The sequence below is a fragment of the Salvelinus fontinalis genome, chromosome 2 (genome assembly GCF_029448725.1).
Source record: "Salvelinus fontinalis isolate EN_2023a chromosome 2, ASM2944872v1, whole genome shotgun sequence".
Lineage (NCBI taxonomy): Eukaryota > Metazoa > Chordata > Actinopteri > Salmoniformes > Salmonidae > Salvelinus > Salvelinus fontinalis.
In genome coordinates, this window is record NC_074666.1 from 795,234 (window position 1) to 812,062 (window position 16,829).

Genomic DNA, 16,829 nt, shown 5'->3' on the forward strand with positions numbered 1-16,829 from the left:
AGGGGTTCAGGGGTTCAGGGGTTCAGCTGTTCAGGTGTTCAGGTGTTCAGCGGTTCAGGCGTTCAGGTGTTCAGCTGTTCAGGTGTTCAGGTGTTCAGGTGTTCAGGTGTTCAGGGGTTCAGGTGTTCAGCGGTTCAGGCGTTCAGGTGTTCAGGTGTTCAGCTGTTCAGGGGTTCAGCTGTTCAGGGGTTCAGGGGTTCAGCTGTTCAGGTGTTCAGGGGTTCAGGTGTTCAGCGGTTCAGGCGTTCAGGTGTTCAGGTGTTCAGCTGTTCAGGGGTTCAGGTGTTCAGCGGTTCAGCTGTTCAGGTGGTCAGGTGTTCAGCTGTTCAGGGGTTCAGGTGTTCAGCTGTTCAGGTGGTCAGGTGTTCAGCTGTTCAGGTGTTCAGGTGTTCAGCTGTTCATAGGCCTAAATGGAACCATGGTCCCTTCATAGTGCACTTCTGCTTTCCATGGCCCTGTACTCGGCCCATGTATTGGAAGTATCCTGATCTGCTGCTGGTCTGTGTTGAATCTCGAGCACAGAGTTTGAATAGGCATTTGATTATTATACAGACATTATTACATTAAACATAATAGCCACTTATCTGTCTGTCTTAGTTTAATGCTGCTCTGTCTTGAATCTCTAGCTGTGTTTGGACAGACATTATTACATTAAATATAATAGCCACTTCTTTGTCTGTCTTCACAGGGGCTGTAGACTTTTTATATGCGATTTTAGCAGAGGATTTTATCCAAAGCGACTTAGAGTCATCAGTCACGCATTTTACATATGGGTGGCCCCAGGAATCGAACCCATTGTCCTGGCTTTGAGGGAAGTTTATATAATTTAGGTAGAGTACAGGTAGTTAGGTAGCGTATAGGTAGTTAGGTAGAGTATAGGTAGTTTAGGTAGAGTATTGCTGGTTAAGGTAGAGTATAGGTAGTTAGGTAGAGTATAGGTAGTTAGGTAGAGTACAGGTAGTGTAGGTAGAGTATAGGTAGTTAGGTAGAGTACAGGTAGTTTAGGTAGAGTACAGGTAGTTTAGGTAGAGTATAGCTGGTTAAGGTAGAGTATAGGTAGTGTAGGTAGAGTATAGGTAGTTAGGTAGAGTACAGGTAGTTTAGGTAGAGTACAGGTAGTTTAGGTAGAGTACAGGTAGTTTAGGTAGAGTATAGCTGGTTAAGGTAGAGTATAGGTAGTTAAGGTAGAGTGTAGGTAGTTTAGGTAGAGTATAGGTAGTTAAGGTAGAGTATAGGTAGTTTAGGTAGAGTATTGGTAGTTTAGGTAGAGTATAGGTAGTTAGGTAGAGTATAGGTAGTTTAGGTAGAGTATAGGTAGTTTAGGTAGAGTATAGGTAGTTAGGTAGAGTATAGTTAGTTAAGGTAGAGTATAGGTAGTTTAGGTAGAGTATAGGTAGTTTAGGTAGAGTATAGGTAGTTAGTTAGAGTTTAGGTAGTTTAGGTAGAGTTTAGGTAGTTAGGTAGAGTATAGGTAGTTAGTTAGAGTTTAGGTAGTTTAGGTAGAGTTTAGGTAGTTAGGTAGAGTATAGGTAGTTAGTTAGAGTATAGGTAGTTAAGGTAGAGTATAGGTAGTTAGTTAGAGTATAGGTAGTTAGTTAGAGTATAGGTAGTTAGTTAGAGTATAGGTAGTTAAGGTAGAGTATAGGTAGTGTAGGTAGAGTATAGGTAGTTTAGGTAGTTTAGGTAGAGTATAGGTAGTTAGGTAGAGTATTGGTAGTGTAGGTAGAGTATAGGTAGTTTAGGTAGAGTATTGGTAGTTAGTTAGAGTATTGGTAGTTAGTTAGAGTATAGGTAGTTAAGTAGAGTATTGGTAGTGTAGGTAGAGTATAGGTAGTTTAGGTAGAGTATAGGTAGAGTATAGGTAGTTAGGTAGAGTATAGGTAGAGTATAGGTAGTTAGGTAGAGTATAGGTAGTTAGTTAGAGTTTAGGTAATTTAGGTAGAGTTTAGGTAGTTAGGTAGAGTATAGGTAGTTAGTTAGAGTATAGGTAGTTAAGGTAGAGTATAGGTAGTTAGGTAGAGTATAGGTAGTTTAGGTAGTTTAGGTAGTTTAGGTAGAGTATAGGTAGTGTAGGTAGAGTATTGGTAGTTAAGGTAGAGTATAGGTAGTGTAGGTAGAGTATAGGTAGTTTAGGTAGTTTAGGTAGTTTAGGTAGAGTATAGGTAGTTAGGTAGAGTATTGGTAGTGTAGGTAGAGTATAGGTAGTTTAGGTAGAGTATTGGTAGTTAGTTAGAGTATAGGTAGTTAAGTAGAGTATTGGTAGTTAGGTAGAGTATAGGTAGTTTAGGTAGAGTATTGGTAGTTTAGGTAGAGTATTGGTAGTTAGGTAGAGTATAGGTAGTTAGTTAGAGTATAGGTAGTTAAGGTAGAGTATAGGTAGTTAGTTAGAGTATAGGTAGTTTAGGTAGAGTATTGGTAGTTAGGTAGAGTATAGGTAGTTAGGTAGAGTATAGGTAGTTTAGGTAGAGTATTGGTAGTTAGATAGAGTATAGGTAGTTAGTTAGAGTATAGGTAGTTAAGGTAGAGTATAGGTAGTGTAGGTAGAGTATAGGTAGTTTAGGTAGAGTATTGGTAGTTAGATAGAGTATAGGTAGTTAGTTAGAGTATAGGTAGTTAGTTAGAGTATAGGTAGTTAGGTAGAGTATAGGTAGTTTAGGTAGAGTATTGGTAGTTAGATAGAGTATAGGTAGTTAGTTAGAGTATAGGTAGTTAAGGTAGAGTATAGGTAGTGTAGGTAGAGTATAGGTAGTTTAGGTAGTTTAGGTAGTTTAGGTAGAGTATAGGTAGTTAGGTAGAGTATTGGTAGTGTAGGTAGAGTATAGGTAGTTAGGTAGAGTATAGGTAGTGTAGGTAGAGTTTAGGTAGAGTATAGGTAGTTTAGGTAGTTAGGTAGAGTATAGGTTGTTTATATAATTTAGGTAGAGTATAGGTAGTTTAGGTAGTTAGGTAGAGTATAGGTAGTTTATATAATTTAGGTAGAGTATAGGTAGTTTAGGTAGAGTATAGGTAGTTTATATAATTTAGGTAGAGTATAGGTAGTTTAGGTAAAGTATAGGTAGTTTATATAATTTAGGTAGAGTATAGGTAGTTAGGTAGAGTATAGGTAGTTTATATAATTTAGGTAGAGTATAGGTAGTTTAGGTAGAGTATAGGTAGTTTAGGTAGAGTACAGGTAGTTTAGGTAGAGTATAGGTAGTGTAGGTAGAGTATAGGTAGTTTAGGTAGAGTATAGGTAGTTTATATAATTTAGGTAGAGTATAGTTAGTTAAGGTAGGGTATAGGTAGAGTATAGGTAGTTAGGTAGAGTATAGGTAGTTAGGTAGAGTTTAGGTAGTTAGGTAGAGTATAGGTAGTTAGGTAGAGTATAGGTAGTTTAGGTAGAGTATAGGTAGTTTAGGTAGAGTATAGGTAGTTAGGTAGAGTTTAGTTAGAGTATAGGTAGTTAGGTAGAGTTTAGTTAGAGTATAGGTAGTTTATATAATTAGGTAGAGTATAGGTAGTTAGGTAGAGTATAGGTAGTATAGGTAGAGTATAGTTAGTTTAGGTAGAGTATAGTTAGTGTAGGTAGAGTATAGGTTGTTTAGGTAGAGTATAGTTAGTGTAGGTAGGGTAAAGTTAGTTTAGGTAGAGTATATGTAGTGTAGGTAGAGTATAGTTAGTTTAGGTAGAGTATTGGTGGTATAGGTAGAGTTTAGGTAGAGTATTGGTAGTTTATGTAGACTATTGGTAGTTTAGATTGAGTATTGGTAGTTATTTAGAGTTTAGGTAGTTTAGGTAGAGTATTGGTAGTTTAGGTAGAGTATAGGTAGTTAAGGTAGAGTATAGGTAGTTTATATAATTAGGTAGAGTATAGGTAGTTTAGGTTGAGTATTGGTAGTTAGTTAGAGTTTAGGTAGTTTAGGTAGAGTATAGGTAGTTTAGTTAGAGTATTGGTAGTTTAGGTAGAGTATAGGTAGTTTAGTTAGAGTATAGGTAGTTTAGGTAGAGTATTGGTAGTTTAGGTAGAGTATTGGTAGTTTAGGTAGAGTATAGGTAGTTTAGGTAGAGTATTGGTAGTTTAGGTAGAGTATAGGTAGTTTAGGTAGAGTATTGGTAGTTTAGGTAGTTTAGGTAGAGTATTTGTAGTTTAGGTAGAGTATTGGTAGTATAGGTAGAGTATAGGTAGTTTAGGTAGAGTATAGGTAGTTTAGGTAGAGTATTGGTAGTTTAGGTAGAGTATAGGTAGTTTAGGTAGAGTATTGGTAGTTTAGGTAGTTTAGGTAGAGTATTTGTAGTTTAGGTAGAGTATTGGTAGTATAGGTAGAGTATAGGTAGTTTAGGTAGAGTATTGGTAGTATAGGTAGAGTATTGGTAGTTCAGGTAGAGTATTGGTAGTTTAGGTAGAGTATTGGTAGTATAGGTAGAGTATTGGTAGTTTAGGTAGAGTATAGGCAGTTTAGGTAGAGTATTGGTAGTTTAGGTAGAGTATAGGTAGTTTAGGTAGAGTATTGGTAGTATAGGTAGAGTATTGGTAGTTTAGGTAGAGTATTGGTAGTATAGGTAGAGTATTGGTAGTTTAGGTAAAGTATTGGTAGTTTAGGTAGCGTATTGGTAGTATATGTAGAGTATAGGTACTTTAGGTAGAGTATTGGTAGTTTAGGTAGAGTATAGGCAGTTATATATACTGGTATTGTCTCTATGTTTATATAAGGAATTATATATAGTATTGTCTCTGGTTGTAATGGAGTTATTCAATGTATTGTATATATGGTTATAATGAAGGTACAGTATAGTATTGTCTCTATGGTTATAATGATTTTGTGTTATATATGGTATTGTCTCTATGGTTAGAATATAGGGTGATAGATATGGTGGATATGAAACGGGCTGTGGTTAGAAGTAGTGTACAATACTGTAAAGGCTTTTGGGATGCAGGCATGGTTGAATTGAAATGAAAGCCTTCTCTCAGAGACGTGTGTATAGGTGGCAGGGAAGACTGCCAGTCTCAGCGGATGTGTGTATAGGTGGCAGGGAAGACTGCCAGTCTCAGGGGACGTGTGTATAGGTGGCAGGGAAGACTGCCAGTCTCAGGGGACGTGTGTATAGGTGGCAGGGAAGACTGCCAGTCTCAGGGGACGTGTGTATAGGTGGCAGGGAAGACTGCCAGTCTCAGGGGACGTGTGAATAGGTGGCAGGGAAGACTGCCAGTCTCAGGGGACGTGTGTATAGGTGGCAGGGAAGACTGCCAGTCTCAGCGGATGTGTGTATAGGTGGCAGGGAAGACTGCCAGTCTCAGGGGACGTGTGTATAGGTGGCAGGGAAGACTGCCAGTCTCAGGGGACGTGTGTATAGGTGGCAGGGAAGACTGCCAGTCTCAGAGACGTGTGTATAGGTGGCAGGGAAGACTGCCAGTCTCAGGGGGTGTGAGCGACACTCATGACCAATTACGAAGAAGACAGTTCCATTAAAATGTAAATGTAGGAGCCAAACAAAGCTGTATTTGATCATTATTCATTAAGTGTTGAGGGGTATCTCTGAGAGGACACAGGGGGTGTTGGGGGGTATCTCTGAGAGGACACAGAGGGTGTTGGGGGATATCTCTGAGAGGACACAGGGGGTGTTGGGGGATATCTCTGAGAGGACACAGAGGGTGTTGGGGGATATCTCTGAGAGGACACAGGGGGTGTTGGGGGGTATCTCTGAGAGGACACAGAGGGTGTTGGGGGATATCTCTGAGAGGACACAGGGGGTGTTGGGGGGTATCTCTGAGAGGACACAGGGGGTGTTGGGGGGTATCTCTGAGAGGACACAGTGGGTGTTGGGGGATATCTCTGAGAGGACACAGAGGGTGTTGGGGGATATCTCTGAGAGGACACAGAGGGTGTTGGGGGATATCTCTGAGAGGACACAGGGGGTGTTGGGGGATATCTCTGAGAGGACATAGGGGGTGTTGGGGGATATCTCTGAGAGGACACAGAGGGTGTTGGGGGATATCTCTGAGAGGACACAGGGGGTGTTGGGGGGTATCTCTGAGAGGACACAGGGGGTGTTGGGGGGTATCTCTGAGAGGACACAGAGGGTGTTGGGGGATATCTCTGAGAGGACACAGAGGGTGTTGGGGGATATCTCTGAGAGGACACAGAGGGTGTTGGGGGATATCTCTGAGAGGACACAGGGGGTGTTGGGGTATATCTCTGAGAGGACATAGGGGGTGTTGGGGGATATCTCTGAGAGGACATAGGGGGTGTTGGGGGGTATCTCTGAGAGGACACAGGGGGTGTTGGGGGTTATCTCTGAGAGGACACAGGGGGTGTTGGGGGGTATCTCTGAGAGGACACAGAGGGTGTTGGGGGGTATCTCTGAAAGGACACAGGGGGTGTTGGGGGATATCTCTGAGAGGACACAGGGGGTGTTGGGGGATATCTCTGAGAGGACACAGAGGGTGTTGGGGGGTATCTCTGAAAGGACACAGGGAGTGTTGGGGGGTATCTCTGAGAGGACACAGAGGGTGTTGGGGGGTATCTCTGAAAGGACACAGGGGGTGTTGGGGGGTCTCTCCGAGAGGACACAGGGGGTGTTGGGGGGTATCTCTGAGAGGACACATGGATGTAAAACCTTGTTGTTCTCAGAAGAGTTTGAAAACCGCAGGCTGAGTGTCAGACCTCAGTCTTCTAACACAGACCGGTGGAATGGGTTTCAGTCATTGTTCTTCTCAGTGCAGTAGGAGCTTTCTCTCAGTGTTATAGGAGCTTTATCAAAGTAACAGGAGCTTTCTCTCAGTGTTATAGGAGCTTTATCAAAGTAATGGGAGCTTTCTCTCAGTGTTATAGGAGCTTTCTCTCAGTCTTATAGGATCTTATTCTCAGTGTTATAGGAGATTTCTCTCAGTCTTATAGGATCTTATTCTCAGTGTAATAGGAGCTTTCTCTTTGTGTATCATAAGCTTTCTCTCATTGTTATTGGAGCTTTCTCTCATTGTTATAGGAGCGTTCTCTCAGTGTAATATGAGCTTTCTCTCAGTGTTATAGGAGCTTTCTCCCAGTCTTATAGGAGCTTTCTCTCAGTGTTATAGGAGCTTTCTCTCAGTGTTATAGGAGCTTTCTCTCATTGTTATAGGAGCTTTCTCTCATTGTTATAGGAGCTTTCTCTCAGTGTTATAGGAGCTTTCTCTCAGTGTTATAGGAGCTTTCTCTCAGTGTTATAGGAGCTTTCTCTCAGTCTTATAGGAGCTTTCTCTCAGTGTTATAGGAGCTTTCTCTCAGTGTTATAGGAGCTTTCTCTCATTGTTATAGGAGCTTTCTCTCATTGTTATAGGAGCTTTCTCTCAGTGTTATAGGAGCTTTCTCTCAGTGTTATAGGAGCTTTCTCTCAGTGTTACAGGAGCTTTCTCTCAGTGTTATAGGAGCTTTCTCTCAGTGTTATAGGAGCTTTCTCTCAGTGTTATAGGAGCTTTCTCTCAGTGTTATAGGAGCTTTCTCTCATTGTTATAGGAGCTTTCTCTCAGTGTTATAGGAGCTTTCTCTCAGTGTTATAGGAGCTTTCTCTCAGTGTTATAGGAGCTTTCTCTCAGTGTTATAGGAGCTTTCTCTCAGTGTTATAGGAGCTTTTAAAAAGGGTTATCACAGACAGTGTTGACTGGATTTTGCTTTTACTAAAGGGCCTCCATTTTGATTCTGCTGTTGAGTGTCCTTGCACTGTATTCAGTAACATAAACATACAAGATGGAGACATTTTTAGTGGTTAGTTATGCAGTTATCACCATCCTGTGTCTCTACCTCTTCCCTTTCTGATATCTGATTGGTTCGAGAATGTCCTCCCTCTCTGATTGGTGTGTTTCAGGTGGTGATGTCAGACAGTACGGCCCACACCATAACGGATGGTGCTTCTCTCTGATTGGTGTGTTTCAGGTGGTGATGTCAGACAGTACGGCCCACACCATAACGGATGGTGCTTCTCTCTGATTGGTGTGTTTCAGGTGGTGATGTCAGACAGTACGGCCCACACCATAACGGATGGTGCTTCTCTCTGATTGGTGTGTTTCAGGTGGAGATGTCAGACAGTACGGCCCACACCATAACGAATGGTGCTTCTCTCTGATTGGTGTGTTTCAGGTGGAGTTGTCAGACAGCACGGCCCACACCATAACGGATGCGTACGCAGGGAAGGAGTACATTATCCAGGTGGCGGCGAAGGACATGGAGATCGGCACCTGGAGTGACTGGAGCGTCGCGGTGCACGCCACCCCCTGGATGGACGAACCCAAACAGATCACCTCCACCACTGAGCAGGAGCCCCTCCTCGGTACCTAGTCAACGCTAACCCTAACCCCTGACCCCTAACCCTACCTCTACCCTAACGCTAACCCTAAGTGCAGGACATTTGACCAGGACCCATAGGGACAGCGACAGGTACAGACAGAAACAGGTGCAGAGAGAGACAGGTGCAGAGAGAGACAGGTACGGAGAGAAACAGGTGCAGACTCCATTCCAAAGTGTCTTATATCAGCTGCACTGTCCAATTTACAGTAGCTATTACTGCGAAAAAATGCTGTGCTATTGTTTGAGGTGAGCTCCTAACAACAAAACACTTTTTCCAACGCGATAGGTTTCATTAATTCACCTCTGAAGATGAAATGTGGATTTATATTCTGAAATCTTGCTCTGATTTGTCATCCAAAGGGTCCCAGAAACTCCCTATTCTCTACCTCAACTCCCTATGTCATTTTGTTAGATAAAATCATTTTTCATATCCCAAAAAGGTCCATATAGCACGCACGATCAATTTTGTATTTCCACTTGTTCAATTTGCAAAGAAAGGAATCTGTGAAAATGTAACCCTCAAGGTTGTTTCAACCAGTCAAATCACGTTTGTATGTATTCCTCAGAGATCCTAGAACGTAACCAGACTTCACTATATCATTAGGGGTGTAGTATATCCTATAGGACACCATATTTGGTTAGAGAGCGACACCTTCATGGCACGCCGATGTCGCGGGCGGCCATCACTTGAACAACTTTATCTTTGTCAAATGAGCACCAATCGGGGTCAAACAAAGATAGCTAGATAGCCAATGAGCTGGGCTTTACGGGAGTACCTGGAAACCGTGTATATGTTGTAAAATGTCGGTACTTTGTACAACCGCATGGCTTTTCATTTTTTGACAAAAATGATAAGGCTATTCAGAATTATGGAGTTATGAAAACTGTTTGTTTTGCAAATGTTGAACTTATAGTATGGCTACTAATACTTGGAAAGCTAAATCAAAGTCCAAGTACACAGATTTGACGATATTCTTGAAGAAAAATGAAATAGGAATGCGACTGTCTTTTTCACGATTTGCCCAAATGTACCTTGGTTATTTTATGGTTAAATTATGCGCATACACTGCTGCCATCTTGTGGACACTATCGGAATTACAACCAGAGTGATGGCTATAAAAGTGACCTTTCTCTTCCATTTCAAAGATGTTGGTAAGAAAACACTGGTTGGTTTTTTCTTTGTATTGTCTTCTACAAGATCTATTGTGATATATTCTCCTACATTCAATATACATTTCCACAAACTTCAAAGTGTTTCCTTTCAAATGGTACCATGAATATGCATATCCTTGCTTCAGGGCCTGAGCTACAGGCAGTTAGATTTGGGTATGTCATTTAGGCGAAAATTGGGAAAAAAGGGGGCTACTGGGTTGATTCTAATGATATTTTGATATACTGTAGGAATGGAAATCCATCTCAGTTCTCTACTGCTCCCTGCTGGACATCCGATGTACTGCAACTACTTCCTTACACACACGCACAGGCACACACAAACACACACTGTTCACATATACAACACCAGTCAAAGGTTTGGACACACCTACTCAATCCAGCTTTTTTCTTTATGTTTACTATTTTCTACATTATAGAATAATAGTGAAGACATCAAAACTATGAAAGAACACATAGTATCATGTAGTAACCAAAAAAGTGTTAAACAACTCAAAATATATTTTATATTTGAGATAATTTCATTTAATTTCTTTTTTTTTTTTTTTTTTCACCTTTCTCACCAAGTTATTATTTACAACTGCGACCTGGCCAAGATAAAGCAATTCAGTTTGACACAAACAACAACACAGAGTTACACATGGGATAAACAAACGTACAGTCAATAACACAATAGAAAAATGTATGTACAATGTGTGCAAATGAAGTAAGGAGGTAAAGGCAATAAATAGGCCATAGTGGCGAAGTAATTACAATTTAGCAATTAAACACTCGAGTGATAGATGATGTGCAAGTGTGCAAGTAGAGATACTGGGGTGAAAAATATAAAAAATGAATAACAATATTGGGATGAGGTAGTTGGGTGGGCTATTTACAGATGGGCTGTGTACAGGTGCAATGATCGGTAAGCTGCTCTGACAGCTGATGCTTAAAGTTAGAGAGGGAGATATAAGACTCCAGCTTCAGTGATTTTTGCAATTCGCTCCAGTCATTGGCAGCGGAGAACTTAATTTGTGGAATTTCTTTCCTTCTTAATGCGTTTGAGCCAATCAGTTGTGTTGTGACAAGGTAGGGGTGGTATGCAGAAGATATCCCTATTTGGTAAAAGACCAAGTCCATATTATAGAACAGTTCAAATTAGCAAAGAGAAACGACAGTCCATCATTACTATAAGACATGAAGGTCAGTCAATACGGAACATTTCAAGAACTTTGACAGTTTCTTCAAGTGCAGCTGCAAAAACCATCAAGCACTATGATGAAACTGGCTCTCATGAGGACCGCCACAGGAAAGGAAGACCCAGTGTTACCCCTGCTGCAGAGGATAAGTTCGTTAGAGTTACCAGCCTCAGAAATTGCAGCCCAAATAAATGCTTCACAGAGTTCAAGTAACAGACAATTCTCAACGGCAACTTTTCAGAGGAGAATGCATGAATAAGGCCTTCATGGTCGAATTGAGTCCAAATTTGAGATGTGTTGGTTCCAACCAGTGTGTCTTTGTGAGACGCAGAGTAGGGGAATGGATGATCTCCGCATGTGTGGTTCCCACCGTGAAGCATGGAGGAGGAGGCGTTATGGTGTGGGGGTGCTTTGCTGGTGACACTGTCAGGGATTTACTTAGGATTCAAGGCACACATAACCAGCATGGCTACCTAAGTATTCTGCATCAATACGCCGTCCCATCTGGTTTGTGCTTAGTGGGAATATAATTTGTTTTTCAGCAAAACAATGACCAAACACACCTTCAGGCTGTGGAAGGGCTATTTAACCAAGAAGGAGAGTCATGGGAGTGCTGCATCAGATGACCTGGCATCCACAATCAACCAATGGAGATGGTCTGGGATGAGTTAGACTGCAGAGTGAAGGGAAATAATCCAACAAGCGCTCAGCACATAAGGGAACACCTTCAAGTCTGTTGGAAAAGCATTCCAAGTGAAGCTGGTTGAGAGAATGCCAAGAGTGTGCAAAGCTGTCATCAAGGCAAAGGGTGGCAACATTGAAAAATCAAAAATATAATTTGATTTGACAAACATTTTTTTGGTTACTATATGATTCCAGAAGTGTTATTTCATAGTGTTGATGTCTTCACTGTTATTCTACAAAGTGTAAAATAGTACTTCAAAGAGCAGGTGTGTCCTAAACTTAGACTGCTACTGTATGTTGAGTATTATGGCATGTGCTTCAAAATGCATTCTATACTGTTCAGTCTGTAGAAAAGAGAGTGATTATTTCATTATAAGAATAGCTCTATCTTCACTAAGACTCTGTTTCCTTATATACTATACTCTACCACAGCAGGAATCTATATTAGTACCTGGTACTCCCTGTATATAACCATGTTATTACCTGGTACTTCCTGTATATAGCCATGTTATTACCTGGTACTCCCTGTATATAGCCATGTTATTACCTGGTACTTCCTGTATATAGCCATGTTATTACCTGGTACTCCCTGTATATAACCATGTTATTACCTGGTACCCCCTGTATATAGCCATGTTATTACCTGGTACTCCCTGTATATAGGCATGGTATTACCTGGTACTCCATGTATATAGCCATGTTATTACCTGGTACTCCCTGTATGTAGCCATGTTATTACCTGGTACTCCCTGTATGTAGCCATGTTATTACCTGGTAGTCCCTGTATATAACCTATATAGCCATGTTATTACCTGGTACTCCCTGTATATAACCATGTAATTACCTGGTACTCCCTGTATGTAGCCATGTTATTACCTGGTACTCCCTGTATGTAACCATGTAATTACCTGGTACTCCCTGTATATAACCATGTTATTACCTGGTACTCCCTGTATGTAACCATGTAATTACCTGGTACCCTTACACATTCGCTCATTACTAATATGCCTTCATTACCTCATTGTTGTTATTATATTGTGTTACTATTTCCTTACATTTTATCTCTGCACTATTGGGAAGGGGCTTTTAACTAGGCATTCACAGTAAAGTCTACACCTGTTGTATTCGGCGCATGTGAACAGTACAATTTGATTTGATTTGAAGACCAGGGTACCACACTGCCTGTGCTGGGCCCGGCAACATCTTAGTTGTGAATGAATAAACATATGTATTAGATAAATGAGAAAGATTAATGAATACATGTTTACTAAATGACCATTGGCCCAAAATACCATCTGAAAGACCAACAGTTTACACAACATGGCCAAAAAGTATGTGCACATGCCTTCAAATTAATGGATTTGGCTATTTCAGCCACACCCGTTGGTGACAGTTGTATAAAATCGAGGACGCAGCCATGCCATCTCCATAGACAAACATTGGCAGTAGAATGGCCCATACTGAAGAGCTCAGTGACTTTCAACGTGGCACCGTCATAGGGTGGGCTGCGACGGTGGCACTGTATTACACCCAAAGCAGGCAAAGAAGGTGTTTAGTTTGTCTGGAATAGTGAGGTCGATGTCCGTGACGTGGCTGGTTTTCTTTTCGTAGTCCGTGATTGTCTGTAGACCCTGCCACATACGTCTCGTGTCTGAGCCGTTGAATTGCGACTCCACCATGTCCCTATACCGTCAACCGGAAAATCGTTAAGTCTCCAGACACCCAAGCCATGGACTGTTCTCTCTGCTTCCGCACAGCAAGTGCTACCGGTGCATCAATGTGACCCCAATAAACTCCTGAACATCTTATATCCCCAAGCCATAAGAGACTGCTATCTAGCTAACACAAATATGACAGGACTCATTTCTATCCCCAAGACTTAAGACTGCTATCTAGCTAACACAATTACTACAGGACTAATTTGTATCCCCAAGCCACACGACTGCTAACTAGCTAACAAAATGGCTACTGAACGATCTTCTATTCCTAAGCCATAAGACATCTAAATAGCTAACAGTTTGGCTACACAGACAATCTGAGTTTACCCTTATACTGCATTTAAATGTGTGCACTGTCTCTATGCACACTCACAGGACTCTACACACACACTCACAGGACTCTACACACACTCACAGGACTCTACACACACTCACAGGACTCTACACACACTCACAGGACTCTACACACACACTCACAGGACTCTACACACACACTGACACTCCAAAACAACATGCAAACACATTCATACTGTCTCTACAAAACGTGCATACAATCCTAATTTATGCTGCTGCTACTCTGTTTATCATATATCCTGATGCCTAGTCACCTTCCCGCTATACATATCTACCTCCATCACTCCAGTATCCCTGTACATTGTTAATATGGTACTGACCCTGTATATAGATACTGACCCTGGAACTGACCCTGTATATAGCTACTGACCCTGTATATAGATACTGACCCTGTATATAGATACTGACCCTGTATATAGCTACTGACCCTGTATATATATACTGACCCTGTATATAGATACTGACCCTGTATATAGCTACTGACCCTGTATATAGATACTGACCCTGTATATAGATACTGACCCTGTATATAGATACTGACCCTGTATATAGATACTGACCCTGTATATAGATACTGACCCTGTATATAGATACTGACCCTGGAACTGACCCTGTATATAGATACTGACCCTGTATATAGCTACTGACCCTGTATATAGCTACTGACCCTGTATATAGATACTGACCCTGTATATAGATACTGACCCTGTATATAGATACTGACCCTGTATATAGATACTGACCCTGTATATAGATACTGACCCTGGAACTGACCCTGTATATAGATACTGACCCTGTATATAGATACTGACCCTGTATATAGATACTGACCCTGGAACTGACCCTGTATATAGATACTGACCCTGTATATAGATACTGACCCTGGAACTGACCCTGTATATAGATACTGACCCTGTATATAGATACTGACCCTGTATATAGATACTGACCCTGTATATAGATATTGACCCTGTATATAGATACTGACCCTGTATATAGCTACTGACCCTGGAACTGACCCTGTATATAGCTACTGACCCTGTATATAGATACTGACCCTGTATATAGATACTGACCCTGTATATAGCTACTGACCCTGGAACTGACCCTGTATATAACTACTGACCCTGTATATAGATACTGACCCTGTATATAGATACTGACCCTGTATATAGCTACTGACCCTGTATATAGCTACTGACCCTGTATATAGATACTGACCCTGTATATAGCTACTGACCCTGTATATAGATACTGACCCTGTATATAGATACTGACCCTGTATATAGATACTGACCCTGGAACTGACCCTGTATATAGATACTGACCCTGTATATAGCTACTGACCCTGTATATAGATACTGACCCTGGAACTGACCCTGTATATAGATACTGACCCTGTATATAGATACTGACCCTGGAACTGACCCTGTATATAGATACTGACCCTGTATATAGATACTGACCCTGTATATAGATACTGGCCCTGTATATAGATACTGACCCTGTATATAGATACTGACCCTGTATATAGATACTGACCCTGTATATAGATAATGACCCTGTATATAGATACTGACCCTGTATATAGATACTGACCCTGTATATAGACACTGACCCTGTATATAGATACTGACCCTGGAACTGACCCTGTATATAGATGCTGACCCTGTATATAGATACTGACCCTGTATATAGATACTGACGCTGTATATAGCTACTGACCCTGTATATAGCTACTGACCCTGTATATAGCTACTGACCCTGTATATAGCTACTGACCCTGTATATAGCTACTGACCCTGTATATAGATACTGACCCTGTATATAGCTACTGACCCTGTATATAGCTACTGACCCTGTATATAGCTACTGACCCTGTATATAGATACTGACCCTGTATATAGCTACTGACCCTGTATATAGATACTGACCCTGTATATAGATACTGACCCTGGAACTGACCCTGTATATAGCTACTGTCCCTGTATATAGCTACTGACCCTGTATATAGATACTGACCCTGTATATAGATACTGACCCTGTATATAGATACTGACCCTGTATATAGATACTGACCCTGTTTATAGATACTGACCCTGTATATAGATACTGACCCTGGAACTGACCCTGTATATAGCTACTGACCCTGTATGTCGATACTGACCCTGTATATAGATACTGACCCTGTATATAGATACTGACCCTGTATATAGATACTGACCCTGTATATAGATACTGACCCTGGAACTGACCCTGTATATAGCTACTGACCCTGTATATAGATACTGACCCTGTATATAGATACTGACCCTGTATATAGATACTGACCCTGGAACTGACCCTGTATATAGCTACTGACCCTGTATATAGATACTGACCCTGTATATAGATACTGACCCTGTATATAGCTACTGACCCTGTATATAGATACTGACCCTGTACATAGATACTGACCCTGTATATAGATACTGACCCTGTATATAGCTACTGACCCTGTATATAGATACTGACCCTGTATATAGATACTGACCCTGAATATAGATACTGACCCTGTATATAGATACTGACCCTGTATATAGATACTGACCCTGGAACTGACCCTGTATATAGCTACTGACCCTGTATATAGATACTGACCCTGTATATAGATACTGACCCTGTATATAGATACTGACCCTGGAACTGACCCTGTATATAGATACTGACCCTGTATATAGATACTGACCCTGTATATAGATACTGACCCTGGAACTGACCCTGTATATAGATACTGACCCTGTATATAGATACTGACCCTTTATATAGATACTGACCCTGTATATAGATACTGACCCTGTATATAGATACTGACCCTGTATATAGATACTGACCCTGTATATAGATACTGACCCTGGAACTGACCCTGTCTATAGACACTGACCCTGTATATAGATACTGACCCTGTATATAGATACTGACCCTGGAACTGACCCTGTATATAGACACTGACACTGTATATAGCTACTGACCCTGTATGCCGATACTGACCCTGTATATATATACTGACCCTGTATATAGATACTGATCCTGGAACTGACCCTGTATATAGATACTGACCCTGTATATAGATACTGACCTTGTATATAGACACTGACCCTGTATATAGCTACTGACCCTGTATGTCGATACTGACCCTGTATATATATACTGACCCTGTATATAGCTACTGACCCTGTATATAGATACTGACCCTGTATATAGATACTGACCCTGGAACTGACCCTGTATATAGCTACTGACCCTGTATGTCGATACTGACCCTGTATATATATACTGACCCTGTATATAGATACTGACCCTGTATATAGATACTGACCCTGGAACTGACCCTGTATATAGATACTGACCCTGTATATAGCTACTGACCCTGTATATAGCTACTGACC

The 16,829-nt window shown here is 41.2% G+C and overlaps 1 protein-coding gene across 2 annotated transcripts in view; it reads left to right on the plus strand.

The window, feature by feature from the left end:
- The window catches only part of LOC129869518 (ciliary neurotrophic factor receptor subunit alpha-like), a 574,739-nt gene that overhangs the window by 546,332 nt on the left and 11,578 nt on the right, over positions 1–16,829 (plus strand). For both annotated transcript variants that reach the window (XM_055944002.1, XM_055943994.1), the window contains one exon: positions 8,091–8,280. In XM_055944002.1, the coding sequence (XP_055799977.1) occupies positions 8,091–8,280 (190 nt within the window). The remainder of the gene's footprint in view (positions 1–8,090; positions 8,281–16,829) is intronic.